At 46.0% G+C, this 23,833-nt stretch overlaps 1 protein-coding gene across 1 annotated transcript in view; it reads left to right on the top strand.

Moving 5' to 3' along the window:
- Positions 1 to 23,833, top strand: part of LOC136661223 (zinc finger MYM-type protein 4-like) — a 56,573-nt gene that overhangs the window by 4,092 nt on the left and 28,648 nt on the right. The window contains exons 2-7 of the mRNA XM_066638294.1: positions 17,054 to 17,099; positions 19,721 to 20,248; positions 21,201 to 21,268; positions 22,193 to 22,360; positions 23,098 to 23,176; positions 23,304 to 23,556. Of these exons, the coding sequence (XP_066494391.1) occupies positions 17,054 to 17,099; positions 19,721 to 20,248; positions 21,201 to 21,268; positions 22,193 to 22,360; positions 23,098 to 23,176; positions 23,304 to 23,556 (1,142 nt within the window). The remainder of the gene's footprint in view (positions 1 to 17,053; positions 17,100 to 19,720; positions 20,249 to 21,200; positions 21,269 to 22,192; positions 22,361 to 23,097; positions 23,177 to 23,303; positions 23,557 to 23,833) is intronic.

Here is a 23,833-nt window from a genome sequence, read left to right on the forward strand (position 1 = left end):
GGAGAGCAGAGATGCAAAGATAATTGGTGAAGCATTTATGATTTAGGGCAGTGGTTTCCATACTTTTTTCAACGGGCAGCTCCCTTAACCTACTGGGCCACTGGTTGTGGTTCCCTGTTTTGGCTACAGTCCTATACATTGTATAAGGAGGCAGGTTTTTTTGGGAAGTTTCCGCTGCTCCCCTGGCTGGTTTCCGTGGCTTCCTGGGGAGTCATGGCTCACAGTTTGGGAACCACTGACTTTTAGGGGCTTTCCTGAAGGAGGGGAATTGGCTGATAGAAAAGATTATGGATGGAAAACATTACTTTGGGAAGGTGGGAAATAATTGTGGGGTGCATTACAAGAAAAATGGTGGTGATGAAGGATTTGTTTGTGTGTGCATGTGTGTGCATGCGTGCGTGTGTGTGTGTGTAAGAGATTATAACTTAAAAGTAAAAGAACTGAAAGATCTTAATGGCAGAATGAGAGTGATTCATGTATGTCAAGAACTAGGAGGAACAAGAATAAAAAGCAATGGATGGCTGAGGGAGCTGGAGAATCTGTGCAAAAATTAAAGGATGTGTGGCTACCTAGGTGACGGATTTGGGAAATTATTGGTGGGGATCATGAATGTCAGGCAAGTTAAGCTTTAAGGAGAACTGAGAGTTGGCAGAGGGGTTAAGTGGAAGGGGAATCCTGGAATAAAGTTTTTGTTGGTGTGAGATAGAGCACAGTCCTTCCTGGCAGCCGGCACTTGTTTATCTTTCCGTAATCTTGATAGTGGTTGTGGGGGTTTAGCAGGAGTGGTAGAACTTTCAAGAGGTAAAACAGTCACTCATGCTGGTAAAACAGGGCATGTGTCTCCAGGGCTTGGGAAGAAGATATGTTATAGTACCAGTAGCCAGTACTCATTAAGCACAAGATTGAGCCAGTACTATTATTTTCATTCATTTTTTTTGGAAACGGCAAATGGCTTAAGTTTTGGGAACAGACCTGCTTAACTTGTAGCCTGCCAAGCTGAGCGCAAATCACCGAACATACGTATAATGTGACTTACCAAGTGCTTGATAATCCCTGTCTTTGCAGGCGAGGCTGACAGCAAAAATGGCTTGATGGGTCTCACATTAACTCTTGGTTCATCTGGTTGTGGGAGGTTGTCATAGCACATGATAGGTGATGGTGTTGAACACAGCAATGAGATTGGAGCCAGAGAAATCCTAGGCCACTCAGGTTCATGAACACTTGATACTTACATAGGTATGCGGGAAGCTGACTTGTGCTTCATTCAGACCATTATGGCATACTCCTATGTCTTCTTAGAAGTAAGTCTCTTTGAGTTTAGTGGAGTTTACTCCTTGGTAAGTGTGTATAGGACTACTGTGAGTCTCACCTAGGTCAGTACTGTCTACACCAGGGGTCAGCAACCTATGGCCCATGGACCAGATCCTATCTACTATCCTACATCATCCAATCCGTGTGTAGTAGTGATGTACTATCCTACATCATCCAATTTGCCTGATCCTAGGCAGGCGGCTCTGCCATGCCCGTGGCAAATTTGGTGGGAAGCTTTGCCTTTCAGACCAAGCTCTGCACAGCCAATTCTGGGATCTCGGCAACCCAGAAATTTAACAGTGATGTGATGATGTCATTGCCAAACGCCTAGCCCCTTTGCCCTAATCTGTTGCTGTTCCCTGGTCTACACCTGTGCTACTCAACCACTACTTCTTCACAGTATGGGAGGTGCTCTTTGGCCATCTTACCATAGTAACCATGTGTTGTTGAGGAGAGAGGGGACAGAGCACTCCTGTGCGGTTTGTATATTAAAATTTTCCCTCATTTCTGGGCAGGAGAGAGCCAGCTGTTTGGTAATGGGGCCTGAGAATTTGAATGTATTTCCAATCTTTGTCTGAAGTGGTATCCTGAAGCATTATAGGTGCCGGTTCTGAAATTTCCCCATCTCATACCTTTTAAGCCTTTTGTAGAGAAATATCCCAAAGATGCAAGTTCTTGGAATAACTTGAAAGCTGACACACACACGGATCAGTTTTGAACTGGTTTTGGGTGGAAAAGGGCCTGCACTAAAGAGAAATTGAGTTTTTGTAGTCCCATGTCATTTGCTTCCTGCAGAGTCGCAGCTGAAGATTGGTCCTGGATAGCCGTTCTGCAATGCCCTGAGGTTGCATCCACCTTTAGTGGTGCTGATGCTCTTTTGCAGTCAACTGGAAACAGAATTTAAGTGGTAGTTCCACATGACACTTAATAGTATGTTTGTATCTTTGTATTGGCAACCTTCAGTCTCGAAAGACTCTGGTATCGCGCTCTGAATGGTGGTTCTGGCACAGCGTCTAGTGTGGCTGAAAAGGCCAATCCGGGAGTGACAATCCCTTCCACACCGGGAGCAAGTGCAGTCTGTCCCTGGTCTGTCTCCCTGACTATGGGCCTTCCTTCTTTGCCTCTTAGCCTCAGACTGTTGGCAAAGTGTCTCTTCAAACTGGGAAAGGCCATGCTGCACAGCCTGCCTCCAAGCGGGCCGCTCAGAGGCCAGGGTTTCCCACTTGTTGAGGTCCATAATAGTATGTTATGTTGCCCATAAAATTCCTATATTGCCCCTGCCCATGTCTGAGTTCTTAATGCCTGAAGTAGGTCCTGTGCAATAAAAGTCCCAGCTTTCTCATCTAATTAGTAAGTTCCTCCTTTGCTGTGTATTTTAAAGCAGTTCCTTACTTTTCCTGTCACTGGCCCTTTAATTAGTTATTTCTGGGTACCTTCCAGTCATAGGCATTCTAAATGGCTCTTTGATTAGTTGATTTCTGTTTCTAACGTGAGCAATCTCACTGTTTGCTTATTTTATATATTTATATAGATATCGATATTTTTATTTGCATTCTCAGACTATTGAAATAATGAGCAATTCACATTTTCATTTGCACTCTTGTTTTATTGCAAAGTACTGTATTTTTTTTCTTTAAATTCAGAACATTAAGGGCCTATCCTAGCCAAATTTCCAGCACCGGTGCAACCACAGTGCAGCCCCCATGGTAAGGGGACAAACGTTCCCATACCTTGAGGAGGCCTCTGTAACTGTCTCCCCAACACAGGATGCAGTGCATGCCCCATTGGCACAGCTGCACGGGCACTGGAAAATTGGATAGGCTTGGGCCCTAAATTCCCTAGGAGGGAAGGGAAAAAAGGGGGTTTTGTGCTGAGGAATTTGACATGTTTTTCCTAGCCTGTCCTGGAAATCTACCCTCATCAGTAGAATTGTCATGTTGACTATGTATCTGACAGGAGTTGTTGTGAGAATGAACGAGATAATAAGGAATATAGAGATGCTTCCATGCTAAAATTGTCCTAGAAATGAATAATTATAGTGGGTGCCGGTTGTGGTAATAACCTCTGTGCTAGACAGATATCTTAGAATGATCTTTGGTAAAATTAATCTGCATGTTTCAAAAAGTGTTTTATTTATGCAAATTATTTGACTCGCTTGAGAAGCAATGCTAGCAGTTTCTGATTTGGGACATCTCTTGCAAGTTGAGGTAACTTGTTCAGCACCAAGGACCTCACTGGAATAAACAAACAGTAGTTCTCCATCCTGTACCACACATGATTTATGTATCTCTTTTTAAAGCACTGTTAATGAGTGTGACAGAGATGCCAGATCATTTGTTCACAACAAAAGTCCTGTGCTTCTTCAGTTGAGCAGTCTTGCCAAGCAGAGTAACCATGAGTGTCATTGTTGCAAGGCCCATGTGTTCCAAATAATAATTCCAGAACCTTAAATTCCAGATCTTGCCCCCAAAATCATGGTGTTTGAAAACATAATAAATTTTGGGATTTTTGTCTGCCAGCGGGGTGCAGAAGGTATGTTTTGGAAGTGCTTTCCGCAAAATATGAACTCAAAAGTGAAAAATGAAAGATTGAAAGAGCAGAATTGGTGCACCATTCAGACATGCCTCAGTGGCTGGGTGTTGCACTTGGCTGTGTGGTAGGTAGCCAAAATGTGGGAGTCAGTTGTGCACTTGGCCACTAAGCACATTGAAGGTATGAAGCCATTGTAGAGGGGGGTAGAGCATCCTGCTACCCTGCAGGTTCTTTGAGCTCTTAGGGCCCAATTCTATGGGCTGTAGCGCCAGTGTTCTGTCGGCATCTCTGGCCCAATTGTTGCAGAAAGTTGCATAAGTCACTTTTGCCCTAGCTGTATTGATGCACTACTAGCACTGGACCTGGCATTAGTTGGTGCGGGGCCACAGCGCCGGAAGATGAATGCTGTGGGCTCCCGGTGTTAGGTTCTACTGCTGGCTGGTGGCAGGCCTTTTTGGGATGGGGGGAGGGTGGGTAGGGGGCAGAACTGGCGTGGGGAGGAATGGGCCCAGGAGGGGAGTGGAGATGGCAGCAGTCTCTGCCGCCATATCCTAACCCCCTTCCAGGGCTGGGAAACTCGACACGGGTCTCCCCAATTCTGTGACCTCTAGTTTAGACCTCTAGTTTAAGAGGTAAGGAATAGTCTTATTAATGAATGATTCAAGCAGGTTCCTCATGAGGAAGCCTATGCCATAGCTCAGGGGTGCCCAAACCCCGGCCCTGGGGCCACATGTGGCCCTCGAGGCCTCTCAGTGCGGCCCTCATGGAGCCCCCAGTCTCCAATAAGCCTCTGGCCCTCCGGAGATTTGTTGGAACCTGCACTGGCCCAACGCAACTGCTCTCAGCGTGAGGGCGACTGTTTGACCTCTTGCGTAAGCTGTGGGATGAGGGCTTCCTCCAGTGCTTGCTGTTTCACGTATGTGATGCAGTAGCAGAAGCAAAGGAAAGGCCAGCCTTGCTTTGTGCAAGGCCTTTTATAGGTAACTGAGTAACCTATATAACCTATAACCTTTTATAGGTAACTTTTATAGGTAACTGAGAACTGAGTAACTGTCAGTTCAGCAGTGTGACAATAACAGCATCATCGTGGGATCCTTGTGACATCATAACTGACAGTTTAGCCAGGACAAACTGGCTAGATCTGTAACCAGTAGCTCACAGGTCCCATATAGGTGCTTCTACCCCTTGGTGGAAGACTGGTGGTTTGGGGGTCAGGCAAAGGGCTTCTTCCCACAGTTTGACATCTCCTGTGGGAGTTACTTTGGAATTCATTTTGCATTGAAAACAGAGAGGACTATTGACTTGTAAAGGTTTTTGATGGCTGGGAGTCGAAGAACGGCACAAATGAGCCTGCCTGGGCCCTTGGATCATTTTCTTGGGCCCTGTTCTCAGACCCACTGCACACACAGGTTTGTTTGCAGGGGGTGCAGATGGGGGGACTTTGGCAGTGTCACTGTGCATAGGAAAAACTTTGCCCAGGGGAAACTACAGACCCCCATATTGACTTCTCTTAAGGATCCCTTCAAAATGTATTCCACCTGACTTAATTGATGTTAGCCCAATGCCTTATGCTGATGTGCTGTTTCAGCTCAGTAGGTGATGTTAGCTGATGTTGATTTTTGTACTGCTGGGTTGGTTTGTGGCTGTTTGCATGGTTTGCATACCATGTTTGTGGTATGCAAATAAAAACTATATTTTTTAAAAATAGTTTTTATTTGCATACCTCATTCATAAATAACGTTTAAGCTGCTGTTGGCAGCCTTCAGTCTCGAAAGACTATGGTATCGCGCTCTGAATGGTGGTTCTGGAACAGCGTCTAGTGTGGCTGAAAAGGCCAATTCAGGAGTGACAATCCCTTCCACACCGGGAGCAAGTGCAGTCTGTCCCTGGTCTGTCTCCCTGGCTGTGGGCCTTCCTTCTTTGCCTCTTTGCCTCAGTCTGTTGGCCAGGTGAAACTGTGAAAGGCCATGCTGCACAGCCTGCCTCCAAGCGAACGCTCAGAGGCCAGGGTTTCCCACTTGTTGAGGTCCACTCCTAAGGCCTTCAGATCCCTCTTGCAGATGTCCTTGTATCGCAGCTGCGGTCTACCTGTAGGGTGCTTTCCTTGCACGAGTTCTCCATAGAGGAGATCCTTTGGGATCCGGCCATCATGCATTCTCACAGCGTGACCGAGCCAACGCAGGCGTCTCTGTTTCAGCAGTGCATACATGCTAGGGATTCCAGCACGTTCCAGGACTGTGTTGTTTGGAACTTTGTCCTGCCAGGTGATGCCGAGAATGTGTCGGAGGCTGCGCATGTGGAAAGCGTTGTTTTAAATAAACTGCTTTGGTCGGAACTTATTCTGGAAAAGCAGCCTGCAGTTGCATTAAATAAATAATTTGTAGCTCAGGGCACACTTTGAGGGTTTTTAAAATCCTGGGCATGTTTTTTACAGTAGCTCTCCGTGCCCCGTTGCAAGCCTCTTGACAGTGGGGGCTTTCCAAAGTGCTCAGGGGTGCACTGGCTTGAAGAGAGAGGTCCAAAACATTTCTGAGCATGTCCAGACCAACCTTATGGTAGCTCTTTGGATCTTGGCTGGTGTTTTTTGCATCTGATGCTGTGAGCTGCCTTAACTACAGTTGGAGGAAGTGGGATAAACTTTTATCAGTAGAATAACACAAGCAAATACTGTGTACACGGCAGTCTTTGTTGGCACAGAAAATCCCCCCAACCTTCCCTCTTCCCAGATGTTAATTGCATTCCCCCCTTGGGCATAACATCATTTAACGCAATGATACTTATTAAAAAACAAACCAAATACAAACACTGCTGGAAGCCAAACAGAAAATGTTTGTATAAATAGTGTCTGTATTTTAAGTATTCTTATGGAACATTTTTTTAATGGGAGAACTTCTCAAGGGTATTCTACGAAGTCCGACCTAGAGTGTCCAAACCTTGTTAGTTGCTGTTTTCATCAACTTCTGGTTTTTGTTTTTTCTTTTGGTGGTAAACCATAATAGTGATTAGAAAATGAGGAAGATTCAAGAAATGCCTTGCTGATTTGTCTCTTCTATCTCAAAGCTTGTAAACTTTTTAAGTTGCCCCTTGAAATATGTGCCCTGATGTACTTTTTCTCCAAGTTTATTTTGCTTGAATCTGAAATGTTTGCATCTTAATGTTGGTTGCAGTGTAGGGATAAAAGTAGGAATGCCATTGAGAAACATGGTGGTTTTTCATACAGTTGCCAATTCTTATTGTAGCCCAGCTCCTATGCCTTTAAGTTGCTGCCAAACATACAGAAATTATGGAGCTGAAACTTTTTTTAGCAGGGAGATAGATACAGGAAAGGCTTCACCAGCTTAATTCTTGCGTGCTGGTAAAGGTGCAGAAGCAGTAGAAAAGTTGTTTTACCCAGGTGGTCATAGCTTTAGCATACATCTGTTTACAATAATACAGTTTTTCTTACCATGCTTCCCTTAATCCCATCATCACTGTACACTCTCAATGGACAGGCAGCCCAATCCACTTCAACTCCCTGTGTGGAGATGCAGCTACACCAGCATGGGTTCTGCTGAATCCTGCGGGGGAGCTTCAGCCTTGGGAGGCTGCCTTGGGATAAAGGAACATTTGTTCCCTGGCCCTGGGTAAGTCCTTGCAGGCTCAGTGGGTCAACTCGAATCTGTGCCAGCTCTATAGCTGGCGCAAGTTCATGTTGATCCAGGATCAGGCCTGGAAGAGGGTCAGGATTTGGCATGTGCTGCCACAGAACCTCCCTTCCTGGGCCTGAACCACCCTCCCTCCCACCTTCATCACTGCCCCATTCTGCCTGCTCCTTTCCCCATTCTGCCCTCCTCTGCCCTGCTCCACCCCCTGCAAGGCTTGCAGTGGGTCTTTGGCTATCTGCAGTCGTGCAAGAGGCCTCTCCGGTGGAGGCTGCTTAGCTACTGCTGTAAAGCAGCCTATACTGGTGCAATGCATGGTACACCAGCACCCAGCCAGTACAGGTTTGGGTTGTAAATTTGATTAAACATTTTCAATTTTCAGCAGTAAGCTGAAAAAAGCAGTGTATTTGGCATTGCAGTGTGTTCTTTAAAAAAAAAAATTAAATGCACAAATAGTATTTTGAGTGTGGTAGCATTGGCCTTATTTCCCATCATCCTTATGCCAGACCAGACTGGGAGGGTACTTGAAAACAAATCCTAATGGACACGTGACCGCCCAACTTTGCAGAGAGAGAACAGGGCGAACACACCAGCCTCCCTTCCCCTGCAGCCTGAATGGCAGGCATTAGACACCCACGGCTGCAGCAGCTGATGCTGCTAGGGGGCTCTCCAGTTCCGGCAGAGCTGAATCCACCACTTGTGCCAGCCATCTCCTCAGCTGCTCTCTATGGCTCTCCTGACCTCTAGGGGTTCACTTCCTGTTGGAAGTGCTTCTTTTCCTGCAGCAGGTATATGCAGCAGGCTGGCTCTTTGTTACCCACTGCCCTCCTCTCTCCTTAGATGCTTCGAAGGTAGGAATCAATGGGCTGCTTTGGGGATCCTGCAAATAGAACCTTGGGTGGGGATCACAGATGAATGGCCACTGCTTTTATGGTGGAGGAGGTTTCCTGGGCTGGGAGGGGCAGTGGGATTGACTTGAATGTCTTAACACTGCCCCACCTCCCCATCTATGTATCCAAGGGGTATGGGGCATTTCCTTCAGTATCTTTCCTACTCAGGGCTCTAGAATATTTGCAATTTGGATGCTATTTCAGAAAATCATTTGTCCACTCCACACACCCCTCCCACTTGGATGGAATTTTTTAATCCCAAAGTTGTAAAAAATTTAGGATTATTTGGGGTGGGGTGGGGTGTTGAAATTATAGAGTTTCTGTAAGACCCGTATCTCCCCCCCCCCCCCCGAATAAAACTGTGTAAAGTAATGGGCAGAAAGCAAGTCCAGGAAGGCACATTTCTTTAAAACTTCTGAGAAAGTTGCTATAGTGAGGTCTGTTGAATGATCTTTTTACAGTTGAATCTTGTGCATTTTTTTTCATAATGAGTTCACAGACAGCAGTACTCTCTCTTTCAGCAGTGTGAATTAAGTTCCTGATTGAATGAAACATGCAGTGTCTATAGCAGTTGTTTGTTTTAAAATTTGTAACCTGTCTTGAGTCTATAAGACTAACAGTGTGTTGTCAGAGTCAGCGAGAAAGGCGATATACAAATGCTGTAATTATTATTAGTTAATTTATCTTGAATATGAGGCTTAAGGTAGGTAATGTTTAAAACCATGCAAGAATTTGAAATATAGATAATATTGAAAAAGTCAGTTAAAATATAACAACTTGCTGATATCAATTTAGTTGTTAGAGGACTTTTCCCCCTAAATGCTCAAGAGTGTTTTCTCAATAATCCTTAGAAAAACCCTGTAATGTTGACTAGGGTTATTATTGGTTGATGTGACATGGGGGGGGGGTCCAGCCAAATTGAACACTGGCTGGACACCCCTGCCCATCAGAAGGTCACCTGGGCTAGTGACTGCAGTCAAGGGTAATGTGCAGATGGAGATGGGTGTGGATGCCCTGGGGGTTAGTACAGGGCTTTGCTGTAGGCCCCCCCCTAATCTGAGCCACTTAACCGTTATCCATGTACAGCAGTGTTTCTCAAACTGTGGGTCAGGACCCTCTGGGTGGGTTGTGAGCCAATTTCAGGTGGGTCCCCATTCATTTCAATATTTTATTTTTAATATAGTAGACTTGATGCTACCATGGTATGTAACTGCATTTGGGGAAATGTTACATACCTGTACTTTTAACAAGCTACTATGTATATTCTTTTAACAATGATAGTCAGTGGGACTTACTCCTTGGTAAGTGTGGGTAGGATTGCAGCCTAGGATGTTAAAAGTTTTCTTGCTTGATGTCACTTTCTGTCATGGCATCACTTCTGGTTGGTCCTGACAAATTCTGATTCTTAAAAGTGTATCCCAATGCTAAATGTGTGAGAACTACTGATGTACAGTATTGGTGCCCTTATTGGGAGAAAAGCGGAATAGAAATCGATTTATATTACAGGTGGAGTTGAGTCTAGAGCAAGGGTAGTTTGCTTAGGGCTACTGTAAGCATTTCTGGTTAGGTGGAATTTGAACTGAGGGCTTAGGGCCCAATCCTATCCAACTTTCTAGCACCTGTGCAGCAACAAATGTTCTCCTACCTTGTAGAGGCCTCCATAACTACCTTCTCACCACATCCCATTGGCATGGCTACACTAGGGCTGAAAAGTTGGATAGGATTTGGCCCTTAGCCATTCACAGCTTATTCTGATAACTGCTACAGTACAGTAGATCTTAACCAGTTATCTTAGGGCCCAATCCTATCCAACTTTCCAGCACCAATGCAGCCACAATGCAACCCTGAGGTAAGGGAATAAACACTCCTTTACCTTGAGGAGGCCTCTGTGAGTGACCTCCCATCGCAGGATGCAGCAGTCACCCTGTTGGCATGGCTGCATCAGTACTGGAAAGCTGAATAGGATTGGGCCCTTAATCTTCACATGTCAGAGACTTGAGACACAGTGCTAAACCACAGTGCTAAATTGTGTGTGTGTGTGTGTGAGAGAGAGAGAGGGGGGGGGGTCCTTAAAAAAAAATCATTGTTTGCTATTTCAGCCAAATATGGAAAACTGTGGTTTGTTCAGATCACACTTGGTTAACAAACCAGACTGTGGTTTGAGCAGACCACAGTTTCTATATTTAGGTGAAATAGGAAGTTGTGGCTTATTCTAAACCACAAATGGCAGCTTTTAAGCTCCTCCCCTCATGAATGAAGGTGGGGTGGAAAGAGACAATGCAACGTGAGAGCCTGAAGCTTAAATGTTTGAATGACATGATTTAGTAACCCAGAGAAAAGTCTTCCACTTCTCTGAGTAAATTATGAAGCTTGGACATTGATGGACTTTTGGGAAAGTTCCACCATTGTGGGGCCACCACCAAGCATCCTTTGCTGTGTTGAATGGTACTCGGATGATGTGATAAAGTGGTGGATGGATCATTAGTAGATACTATCATTGCAAAGGGAACTCGGAAGGTTGAAAGGAAATGAAGGCAAATCCTGGAGTAGCGGATTCTACTTCTATCTACTTCTAGCCCTGTTAAGGGGACAAATGAACACGTCCTGCCCCAATTTAAATGGCCTTTCCAGGACACGTTCTTGCTGTTAATTTTGTCATGGCCAACGTCCAGCATAAGTAAATAATGGTCCCTTGTTAATAGTAGTCATAGTTGGCAGTTATGGAGTGCCCAAAGCTTCACATACACTGTCTCAATCAACTTTTTAAGTTTTTCATAGAAGATTTAGTATGAGAAAGTTTCAATGAAAAACTAGATTATTCTTCTGTGTTGTAACTTTGCTGGGGGCTGTCCTGGAATTATATTTTGTTTGTATTGCGCTCACATTTTACTCTAAAGTCTAGACTGCATGAATTCTGTGCTAGAGAATCCCAAATTAGAGCATGTAACCGAATGCCATCTCCTTCCTTTCAAATCCAATCCATCTTTTAATGAAATCCTTGACACGCTGCCCAATCCTATCCATACTTACCTGTGAGTAAGCCCCATTGACTGTAATGTGACTTACTTCTGAGAAGACATGCGTAGGATTGGGCTGTTAACCTCTTACTGTCTTCCCCCAACTGAAATGGAGTTTATTTTATCTACAGCAGAATCCTATGCCTTTCTACACAGTGGGGCTTACTCTTAGATAAGTGTGTATAGGTTTGAAGCCTTGGGGCCCAATCATATCCAATTTTCCAGTGCCGGTGCTGCTATAATAATAATAATAATAATAACAGGTATTTATATACCGCCTTTCTTGAACTTTATTCGAGGTGGTTTACATAGGCAGGCTTTATCTAAATCCCTATTTGAATAGGGATTTTTACAATTTCAAAGAAGGTTCTTTCTTTCAAGAACTACTACATTCAAGGTGTTTCATTCCGATCTGGCTTCACATTCTGGCCTCCATCCTCCCACGCTCAGAGCAGATGGAATTGCTCGGCTTCAGCTTGTCAGCTGCTCCAAGGTCGCACGGTGCCAGTGGCCTCGAACTGGTGACCTTGTGGATGTTATCTTCAGGCAGACGGAGGCTCTACCCTCTAGACCAGGCCTCCTGCCCATGCCTATGAGGTATGCACTGCTTGCTGTGTTGGGGAGGAAGTCCATACCTTGAGGAGGACTCTCTCCTCAAGGTATGGAAAGATTTGTTCCTTCACCTCGGGACTGCAATATAATTGCACCGGTGCTGGAAAGTTGGATAGGATTGAGCCCTTAGTCATTACAAAAGATGTTTATCTTGCCTCTTCTAACCAAAATGGAAACCCCAAGGATGCTCTCAAAGGATAATAAATCAACACAAAATGAAACAAAATTAACAGAGTAAAATAATCAAAATTACCAAACCGCAAAATGTCATAGCAGCAGAAGAGACATTCCAGAGCGGAAAGAAATTAAATCGGCAGGAGGCTTGCTGAAACAAGAACACTCTTATACCTTTCATAAGTGCCAACAAGGAGGGGGTGGTCCTGATCTCATCCAGGTAGGAATTACCCAGACTGAGCTGTTGTTGGCAACCTTCAGTCTCGAAAGACTATGGTATCGCACTCTGAAAGGTGGTTGTGGAACAGCGTCTAGTGTGGCTGAAAAGGCCAATTCAGGAGTGACAATCCCTTCCACACTGGGAGCAGGTGCAGTCTGTCCCTGGCCTGTCTCCCTGGCTATGGGCCTTCCTTCTTTGCCTCTTAGCCTCAGACTGTTGGCCAAGTGTCTCTTCAAACTGGGAAAGGCCATGCTGCACAGCCTGCCTCCAAGCGGGCCACTCAGAGGCCAGGGTTTCCCACCTGTTGAGGTCCACTCCTAAGGCCTTCAGATCCCTCTTGCAGATGTCCTTGTATCGCAGCTGTGGTCTGCCTGTAGGGCGCTTTCCCTGCACGAGTTCTCCATAGAGGAGATCCTTTGGGATCCAGCCATCATCCATTCTCACGACATGACTGAGCCAACGCAGGCGTCTCTGTTTCAGCAGTGCATACATGCTAGGGATTCCAGCACGTTCCAGGACTGTGTTGTTTGGAACTTTGTCGTGCCAGGTGATGCCGAGAACCCAGACTGAGCATACCAACATAAGAAGAGTCCCGCTGGATCAGACTAAAGGCCCACCTAGTCCAGCTTCCTGTATCTCACAGTGGCCCACCAAACGCCCCAGGGAGCACACAAGACAACAGTCACAATCTGCATCCCGGTACCCTCCCCTGCATCTGGCAATCAGAGGCAGCCTGCCTCTAAAACCAAGAGCTTGCACATACCTACCATGACTTGTAACCCGTAATGAACTTCTCCTCCAGAAATTTGTCCAATCTCCTCTTAAAGGCATCCAGGCAAGATGCCATAACTACTTCTTGTGGCAAAGAGTTCCACAAACTAATTACACACTGGGTAAAGAAATATTTTCTTCTGTCAGGACAGTCTCTCCCAACACTCCAACTTTCGTGGATGTCCCCTGGTTTTGGTGTTATGTGAGAGGGAAAAGAGCCTCTCAGAGAAGGCCCTGTAACGAGATGCCACCAACCTTATGGCTGGCTGTGACATCACCAGCAATAGAGCTTCTCTTGATGACTTCATGGGATGGGGAGTTCCATGTGGGGAGAAAATATCTTTCAAGATATTTAGGTCCCAAATTTTTAAGGCAGCTAACTTCAGTTGCTGTGCTGTGGCACATTGGTGTACCGTGAAAGGTCTGCAGGTATGCTGTGGGAGTTTGGAGCACTGTGGTTGAAAATAACTGAAAAATTCTTCTGAGTTCTGCAGCTCTGTTTCTAGGATAACCGTCTGTAGTAACAAATTATCTGTTCCACTTCCTCAACTGGCAGAGGAAGAGGAACATACAATTTGGTACTACAGGCAGTTGCTCTAGAAATAGAGCCACAGAACCCAGTCAAGACTCCTGGAAGCCGGAAGTGACATCATAAGAGGTGAAGACCATAGAGGTCAGTGTGGTGTGAGAAGAAAAACATTGGAAAGCACTGACTAAAATTCTTTAAAGGTCATCACTGGACCTGAGTTGAGCCTGAAAACATGCAGGTGGTCAATGAAGCGGGTACATCAGTGTTGTGGCATGACCCCTACCACCAGTTAATAACGTGGTGACTGCATTTTGTCCCAGTGTCATGTTCTAAAGAGGAGGCAACCCTCATGTAGAACACGTTACAGCTGTCCAGTCTTGATGTCACCAGTGCCTGGGTCACCATAGTTGTCTGACTCATTCATTTAAGATCTCAGTTGGCACCCCAGCCTAAGCTGAACAAAGGCACTGTGAACCTCCGCTGTCACCTGGTCACCTGTGTTCAGTGCCAAGTTTAGAAGTACCTCCAAACTGTGAACCTGAACCTTTGAGGGAGCACAGTCTTCTCCAGAAGAGTTTGACAGTCTGTTGCTTGGGTTGCAGATCTCCTAAGCAAAAGTCCCTCTGCCTTAATTTTAGGTTGCAAGCTCTTCTCCATTCTATTATGCTAAAAGCCATTCTAGACATCCATAGTTTCCCAGCACCAGATGGAAAAGAGAGTCCTGAACGTCATCTGCATACTGGGAATACTAATAGCCTTGTATGACTTCCCTCAGATGTTTCATGTAAATGTTAAATAGCATGATGGGGGGGCACAAAATGGAGTCCTAGAGACCTCTAGACCAGTAAGCAAAGTGCTGAACAGGAGTCTTTCTCCCCCTCCCCAGCATCACCTTCTGGAATCCACCCTTCACGAAGGACCAAAACTACTGCAGAAAACTGGCTTTGGCTCCCATCCCTGCAAGGCGATCCAGAAGGATGCCGTGATATATAGCAGTGCTTCTCGAAGAGCTAGGAGACTCCCTGAGACCCCTTCTGGGGCTCCACAAGCACACCATAAGAGGCAGGTATCTGCTTGACTCTGCACCATTATGCGCATGCGCCAGCACTCTTGGGCTTCCCAAGATCTGCACATGCTCCAGCAAGGCTCCCCGAGACTCTGTTTAGGAGTGTAAAGGGCTCCAGAGATCAAAAAGTTTGAGAACCACTGGTCTATGATATCAGAAGCAGCTGGGAGGTCCAACAGAATCAAAAGAGACCTGCTCTCCCATCTGGTTCCTAGTGTAGGTCACCAGCTAGGATTATCAAAGCTGTTAGTATCCTAATGCTGGCCTGAAGCTAGATTGAAGAGAGTTTAGAAGACTAGGTTCATCAAGGAATCTTGATAGTCAGGTTGCCACGATTCCCTTGAATGCCTTATCCAAAATGGCAAAAACTGGAGACTGGTCAATAGTCGTCCTGTACAAGAGCCTTGGGGGCTCCTTCAAAGGAGACTAAAATACTGCCATGTTAAGGCAGACTGGAAAAGGTTCTTGTCCACTGGAGTCACAGGTGGGTGTGTGTGTGTGTGGTCCATGCCAGTTGACACCCTCAGGGGGTTTGACATCACTAGTGACCAAAATTGTAGAAACCTTTTGAAAAATTTGTATTTATAAATATTACCATCATATCAGTGGAAAGGTAATTTCACGCACAATGTAATGGGACAAACCATGCTGTATTATTTATATTCTATCAAAGATTATTATCAACTGACCAGGAAAAGAAAACACAACTGCCTTATGGATGTCCTTGTAGGCAGAGTGGATGTCCTTAACTCTAAACTGACCAATGAGACTGATTGTTCTGAGAGCCAATACGTTGTTTTTAGGACACAGCAGGGAACACTCAGGTGTTAGTATGAGTCAGCTCTCATTCCCATGTATCAGAGCTAACACTAGAAACGCTTATTCAGTTGTGTGAGTGTCATCAAGTTGGCCACTGGTTTTGGGTTGGTTACTGACTTGTTGGGTGACCAGGACTGTTATATATTCAAATAAATAAATAAAGTGAATGGGGGTTCCAACAACCCTAGTGATGCCACTGCATTTAGGCTATGAGTAGGATATTGTAATTTATTCTATATTTGTATGGAAATCCATCATGGGGTGACACAAACCCTAGTGACGCCTCTGTTCCTGTCCCAGTGAATAATGAACTGCTCCTACTGATCCCTCTGATAGCATTTATAAACCAAGAAAGGCAAAAGTCAGGCATGTCCATGGATGACATAACACTTCCAAGAATCTTCTCCCTGGACTGAAAAAGCTTGAGTTTAAGTAATATACCTACATTTGGTTTTAGTCATTCCTACATATTCCCAGTCCCCCCCCCCCAGCCATTCCTTCCTTTCTTTTCTCTTCCATTGTCAATTCAGGGCTGAAACCTGGGAAATGCATGAAATCTCCTGGCTTGTTTTCTCCCAAGCTAAAGCAGGTATGGGAGTCTCCCCATTTCAACCAGAGTAGTGGCACTGAAGGAGGGAGGGAAGGGGTTAACTCTTTCCTTCTGCGAGATTTTGCTCATTGAATCCATCCTAAAAACTCACCCACAACTAGAGGGATGTGCGTGAGTGGTCTCTAGTATCATATCTGGGTTGACCTGCTTGTCATCTTTTGGGCAGGGGCTGGTGTTTGTTCTGTTGATCTGTTTAGTGAATGAAATTTTGTAGGTTTCCCTGTTTTGAGAACTTTTGTTGAAAAACCTTAAGCTGCTGTGAACATTGAGGTGCCGCGTGCCTCAATAGTCCTGTACAGGTAGTCATTAAGTGCTTGTGTTTTGTGTAGCTTATTTTTATGCATGCTTGCAGATCTCATAAGAATTTGGAATGTTTTGACAAGATGGCAGAGGGCAAAGAAAGCGGTGGGTTGGTGAGCAATGGAAAAGGAAACTGAGATGAAAGGGCTGTAGGACCCCACCTGGACCACCATCACATTATCACAGTAACAGCAGCATCATTGTTCAAAATATATTCATCTTGCGAATGACCCAACCTTCGTTCCAAACTGTAGTTCTCTGCCTTTTTATATAAAACAAGGCAACTTCAGTAAGAAAATACCTGTACTACCTGGACTAGCATAACGGGTTGTACAGTCTAAAGTCCTTATGGCTGCAATTGGGTGGCACACTTGCTTGTGAGTAATCCCACTGAACACTTATCTCTGAGTAGATATGGGACTTATCTCTGAGTAGATATGCACAGGGTTGGGGCACATGTCTTAACTTTTGCTTATACTGAGAATTGGGGACTGGGGAAGAGGGAAAAATCCACCTGTTTACATAAATCAGCACAAATTATGATGATTCTTCTTTCTGCAGTTTGAAGACAAAACTGATGCAGTTTATGGTAACATTGCAGAAAAACGTAAGTACTTGTTTTATTTGTTTGCTCACAAAATATTCCCTTCCCCCCTAAAAAGATCTCTCATTTTGTGTGTGTGAAAAATACTGCCCTTGTATGTGAAGATTCCAAGTGGCAGTGTTACTGCCAGCCAGGGTTGACAGTATTGAGCTAGATCAGGGTCAGCAACCTATGGCCTGCAGGCAAGTTCCCTGTGCCGCGAGCCTGGGTAGGCAGCTTTGCCACTCCCCCATCCTGCACATGGCAAACTGGGCAGGAGTCTTCACCTCCTAAGCTGAGCTCTGCACAGCTGCTTCCAGATGCTTGGCAGCCTGGAAGTTTGGCAGTGACGTGATGACATCATTGACAAACATCTTGCTCCCTTAAGCATAAAGGTTGCCAACCCCTGAGCTAGCAAGACCAATGGTCTAAGTTAACTCCTGTTCCCAAGTGTTTCTTGCCGAAATCCCACATCAGTGGCTCCTAAAAACTCCCGTCATAGGATAAGCGATAGCCAGGTTACAGCCCAATCCTATCCAATTTTCTTGTGCTGGTGCTGCTGTGCCTATGGGGTATGCACTGCTTCCTGTATTGGGGGTGCAGTCACAGCGGCTTCCTTAAGGTTTGGGATCATTTGTTCCCTTACCCCAGGGCTGCATTGCTGTTGCACCGGTGCTGGAAAGTTGGATAGGATTGGGCCCAAAGTCGCTTGAAGCAAAACCAGCAAAGAGGCTTGTGAGAAGCTTTTGTGGGCTCCAGTTCACTTCATCAGAGGCTTAAAGTGAAACCCTCAGTAGGCAGCCATATTTACCTGAGTATAGAAAAAAGGACTCTAGTGCTGATGTCATAAAAGGCCCATAGAATTGTGCCAAGATTCCAACTGAATAAAGTTTCTGGTGTTTGCAGTGTTAACTCTGACCATAGCGATAAATTCTAGTTCAACATTTATTGGAATCTATTTTCAGTAAAGGGTAGTTGCATTATAACTATAGTTAAGATTTGATTAGGTGATTTCAAAAACCTTTGATTGGCTAGAAAGATGCGTGTTTATTTTTTAAAAGTTTTTTTTTGCTGTGGGTCCAGAGTAATATTATTATTATTACTATTACTATTACTATTATTTATTAACAGTATTTATATACCACTTTTCAACTAAAAATTCACAAAGGGGTTTACAGAGAAAAATCAAAAAGTAATGGCTCCCTGTCTCAAAAGGGCTCACAATCTAAAAAGATGCAAAAGAACACCAGCAGGCAGCCACTAGAAAAGACACTGCTGGGTGAAGGTGGGCCAGTTACTCTCCCCCTGCTAAAAAGAGGAGCACCCACTTGAAAAAGTGCCTCTTACCCAATTAGCAGGAGTAATCTTGCTCTTAATCTCTGGAGTATCTCTTGATCTCTGCTACAAGATACTTGTGTATGATCTGATAGCAAAGCAAGTATGCTTTTGGCTATAGATCTTTTTTATTATTTTAACCTATATCCAAATGTAATTGATTAGTGTGCTTAATTGATTAAGATTTATTAATCGGGTAGTGGACCTAGGACCAAATCCTATCCAGTTTTCCAGGGCTGGTGCAGCTGTGCCAATTGGGCATCTGCTGCATCTTGTGGTAGGGGATGTCTCCTCCAGGTAAGTGAATGTTTGTTGCCTTTCCTTGAGGTTGCAATGCTGCAGCACCAGCACTGGAAAATTGGATAGGATTAGGCCCCTAGATATTAGAGTTAGGTCCTGATATAGATCAATAACTGGTTAAAATATAGGAAGTGGGATAAATGGAGTGTTTTCATAGAGCAGGAAGCAGCTAAGTCCTTCTAGGCTTTATATGGTGCCCTGAGCTGTTTCATTTCTTCATAGATTATCTAGAATGATATGTAGTTAAAGGAAATACTTCATCACGTGATGCATATAATCCTTCCGTGTAATCCCAGAAGCGGAGCTGGGGGGGGTGGAGTGGTAAGCATGGCATGTTCTACAATGCACAGTGTAAGCGCCCCCCTCTCGGCATTGGAGCTATTCGGGGCAGTGATGGTACACTGAGGGGGAGGGGATACTTACACAGCACTTTGCAGAGCTTGCTGTACTTACCACTCCACACACCCCAGCTCCGCATCTGTATAATCCTACCCATCCTCTCAGGTCATCAGGGGGCCCTTCTAACTAGCCCTTCTGTGCCACCATCATTAGGAGTGAGGGTGGTGGTGGCAAGCAATAGGGTCTTCTCAGTGGTGGTGCCCCCATCTGTGGAATGTCATTCTGGAATTGAGAACAGCTCCCTCCTTGGAGTCCTTCTGGCGGGGCCTCAAGACTTTTTATTTAGGGAAGCTTTTATTGCTGCCATTGGGGGGCTGGCACTTTTTATGAATCATCATTTTAATTGTGATCCAGTTGAGCTTATTATGTCTTATTGTTTTAATTGTTTTTGCATTCATGTTTTAGTATTGTTTTATGCGTTGTTGTATTGGCATATCATTTTGTAAGCTGCCCTGAGGCCGTTTAAGTAGGGTGGAAAGGCAGAGAATTAAGCAAGTAAGTAATGCTTGAAATGAAGTAGTCTTCTCTCCCTCTCCCCACCCCAAATGTATTTCTACTCCCAGAATCAGAGTGAGACCACTTTTTGATGGTGTCATTTTTTTCCTCTCCAGGCAGTGACCTTGTCCACGCAGAAATGTCTGAAAAAACTGTCCGCAGCCTAACCCCTGCCTTCGACAGCATACCCTACAGAATGCAGAACCGTACTGGATCTACGAACTCGCTGCTGGATGACAGTGATTACTTCCTGAACTCTGGGGATCTTACGGGAATTCCAGTCGTTGGAAGTGACAATGAGGACGAGGAGACCTTTGCTTCAAAGGACAGTCTTGCCTCTTCTGTTCGCTCTGAGGACAGTCGGGGTGATGGGAGGAGGGTTCGAGATCACACGGCGGACACTGAGAAAGACCTGCAGATGCAGAATGTGACCCCGAAGGACCTCTCTTCCCCTTTTGACAAAGGACCCCCTGTATTTAAGTCCATTCGGAAAGATTTTAGCATAGGAAGGGATGATGGGAAAGAGACTTTTTTGACCAAGGAGAAAACGAGAGACGGACCTTTTCAGGAGCGGGACAGACGTTTGGAAAAAATGCCAAAGGAGTTGGATTCCAGATTAAAAAGCAGTTTCCTCGATAAATCAGGTAAGCCGCTTGGTCACCAGGATGCGGCTTTAAGGTGGATCTTGAGCAGTTACTGTTCTTGTTTGTGAAGGTTTTTGCAGGGATTGCATCCCCTGGGTCATATCGGTCTGTCCTCCACTCTGCCACCCTTAATAGTGCCCATAACCTGCTGCCTCACTTTGCCTTATGGTAAGGCTCTCTGCCTTTGGGGAATATGCCCAGTTCCATTCATTTTTGAGAAGGTGAAAAGTGGAGGGTGCTCTTCAGTGCCTTTCAGTCACCGCACCTTATGTTCCTTTCAGCAGTGTGATCACAGAGAACTCAGACCCCAATCCTGAGCTCGTACCCCCACTGGCGGTGTCACAAATGTGCTGTAAAGCATGTTTGCGGCCCTCAATGCCAGCCCAGCACTGGAGGTAGCTCAGCACCAGCTGGTTCTGGGCTACTGCTGGGGGATCGCTGGTGCTCTGCCGCTTGGTGGTCACATGGACTACCAGGTGGTGAAGAGGTGGGGAGGGTGCGTTCCGTTTTGGGGGGAGGGTGGGGAGGAGGCGTTCCAGGGGAGGGATTGGGGCAGGAAGGAGGCGGGGCCTTCGGAGCTCTACTTCACTGCATCCAGATTCTCTGTGTTGGGCCATGAGGCCTGATACGGAGGCTCTTGATTCTGCACCAGCCCAAAGGCTGCCACAGAATTGAGCAGCCCCATTGCGGGGCTACTTCCCATATCTGGGGGAAAGGGATGAAAGCCCCCCACCCCCAAGGAGCCGCTGGCAGCTGCCCTCTTGCACACAGGATGCTGCAGCACCCAAACACTGAAGGATGTTCAGCTTGATGGATTGTGCATGCTTTACATTGCTGACTGTGGGAAAGGTCTTGTATTCCTAATGGTTAGGAGGGTCATTTGAAAGCAGTACATCAGTTGAGAGAGAATTTTTCGCCCTTGTGTTACTAACTGAATCTGTATTTTCCCCAGTTACTAATCAAGTGGAAGACACGTTACGGACACAGTTAGCCCAGCAAACACCGGAAACTAACTTCAGGGTAAGTTTTGGGCCTTCTGCCTGTCAGAGTACATTTGGTTTGCAGTGCGAGTGTTGTGGGAATTCTGTTGTGCAGGTGGGGAGCCCCTGGCACTGCTTGTTTTAAGTTGCACTGATATTGCAGAACGACAGCTGGTTGCAATGGGCTGACCTGCTCTGGGCAAGGCAGAGGGCCCAGGAATGTGGCCAGCGCCTAAGGTGGGAAGTGGGATAGAGGAATGGATTGAGGTGGGGAAGAGAGAAAGGGCTTAATTCTATTCAGCGTTCCAGCGCTGATGCAGCCATGTCAGCAGGGTGTGCGCTGCATCCTGCAGTAGTGGTGGAGCAGTCACGGAGGCCTCCTCAAGGTAAGAGACCGTTTGTTCCCTTACCTTGGGGCTGCATTGCAGTTGCATTAGCGCTGAAAAACTGAATAGGATTGGGCCCAAAGTCACCTAAGGTAATTGGAGGCAGAAGAGGAGACTATGGCCTGAGCTGAAGCAGAGAAGCACGACTAGGAGAGAGAATAAATAGAGGTGCAACTGGAGCTGCAGAAGTTAGGAAGGTGGTCTTGTATATTGCCAACTTAAGTGCCTTCATGCAGTCAAAATCAGCAAAGTATGGAAAATGCATTTGTGTTCCATGATTGTTAATATGGAAATTGCAGGAATGTATGTGTGTGTGCGCCCTATTTTTTATTAAGTTTATCAGAGGAAGTTGTGTAGCAGGGTCAGCACTAACTTCTGAAAGATGAATGCTAACAGAATACAGGCTGCCAGGTGTGTGTCCCCACTTTTTCTCTGTAAGCAGAAAGCACACCTTTGACAGTGTTTGCTGACAGTGTTTGCTGAAAGGGAAGGAAGCCAAGTTCTGGAATGCCGGGGGGGGGGGGAGCGATTGTCCTTCTGGAGTGTACATGAAATCCTTGATCATTCTTGTGTGCTAGGAATCTAGCTACCTGTATACGAATAAAGACTCTAGTCAAGAACTAGGGCATTCCTACACGCCAAATATCAGAATTAAGGAAGAGCCTTTGGACAACGACTATGAGAAAGCAATGGCACCGCAGCAGGGACTGCTGAACAAAATTAAGGATGAACCAGACAATACTGAGGTAAGATGGAACCTGCCCACCTTCTTGCATCCAGAACTTGTAACCACAGAATCAGTCAGAGCTTAAATGTTGCGGTTACTGGCTTAAAACTTTAGGGGGAAGATGGCAGTGATGAGTTCATGTCTCTGTTTCTGGTTTCCTGGTGCTTTTGTTTTCTCATTCAGGGCTCGTAGGGCCTTAATTTTTCTGTATCAGTCTTGGCACTGCAGATATGTTTGTGTTCAGGGGAAAAGTCAAGTTGTGTGGGATGTCCTGTCCTGTTCCACATGGCTGATGCTGGCACATTAGGTGAGGAGAAGACTGTGGTCTGGGCAGTCCGCCCAGCATCTCTTTCCCTCCCCCTCCAAACCTGGCCACCAACACACCAGTGCAAGGCTGTGACAGTTAGGGAGTGATAGTGTGTTGGTGGTGAAGTCTCGTGCACTGATAGGCTCAGCTCCCTACTGTCACAGGAGTACGGGACAAATACATAGGTCATTAACTGCCATTCTGTGAGTGCTCTGAACTTACAGAGGAGCAGGACAGAGCAGAGTGGCCTAAGAAAGGCGGAAGAAGCAGTGACTTAGGGAGGGGGGATGCAGGTTCCTTAGGGCACAGTTGAGAAACAAGGGACTCAGGTGAGAAGGGTTGAAAGTGGGGCAGAATAAAAAGGGGAACAGAGGAAGGCCAGGATCCAGGATGGATCTGACACCACTAAGCACAGTGGCTGGAACTTCACTTGTAGCTCTTTGTTTCAGGAATATGGCCAGCAGCCAAAAACTCAGGAAGGGGAACTGAAAATCAGTGCTGTCTTTTCAGTCAGCGGAAGCCCTCTGGGTAAGGAGCTAGGAATTTGGAGGAGGTCTGGGTGGGAGGTGGGGGACATCTGTCCTGGGGAGAGGCACGGCTTCCTCCCATTGCTTTTCTTCAGTGTGCAGTGAGCATCCCTTCTCTTTTTGGCAAGCTCCACAGCTGACGTCGGGTTTCCCCCCAAACGCCCCGTCCTCTGGCGTGAACAAATTGCTCCCTTCGGTCCCAAGCACGGCTGTCAGGGTTTCCTGTTCGGGGTGCAAGAAGATCCTCCAGAAGGGGCAAACGGCCTATCAGAGGAAAGGGTCCACTCAACTCTTCTGCTCCACACTGTGCCTCACGGGATATACTGTACCAACCACCCGACCACCAGCTTCTACCAAGAAAACCTGCTCCAGCTGCTCAAAGTAAGGCTAGCACCTTTGAAGTTGAGCCACGGGGGGTTGGCAACCCACGGCCTGCAGGCCGGATCTGACCCTCCGTCCAAAGTCATCTGGACTGCACAGTGCTCGGCTTGAAAGGCAAAGCCACCTGCCCAATTTACCGTGCATTGGACAGGGCATGAAAGAGCCTTCTGCCCAGGCTTGAGGAGTCCCTGTGCAGCTGCCGTGCCCTGTCCGGTGTGTGGCAAATAGTTGGGAGGCTTTGCCCAAGGGAGAATATAAATGTGATGATCCCATGAAT

The sequence above is a fragment of the Tiliqua scincoides genome, chromosome 10 (assembly GCF_035046505.1).
Source record: "Tiliqua scincoides isolate rTilSci1 chromosome 10, rTilSci1.hap2, whole genome shotgun sequence".
NCBI lineage: Eukaryota > Metazoa > Chordata > Lepidosauria > Squamata > Scincidae > Tiliqua > Tiliqua scincoides.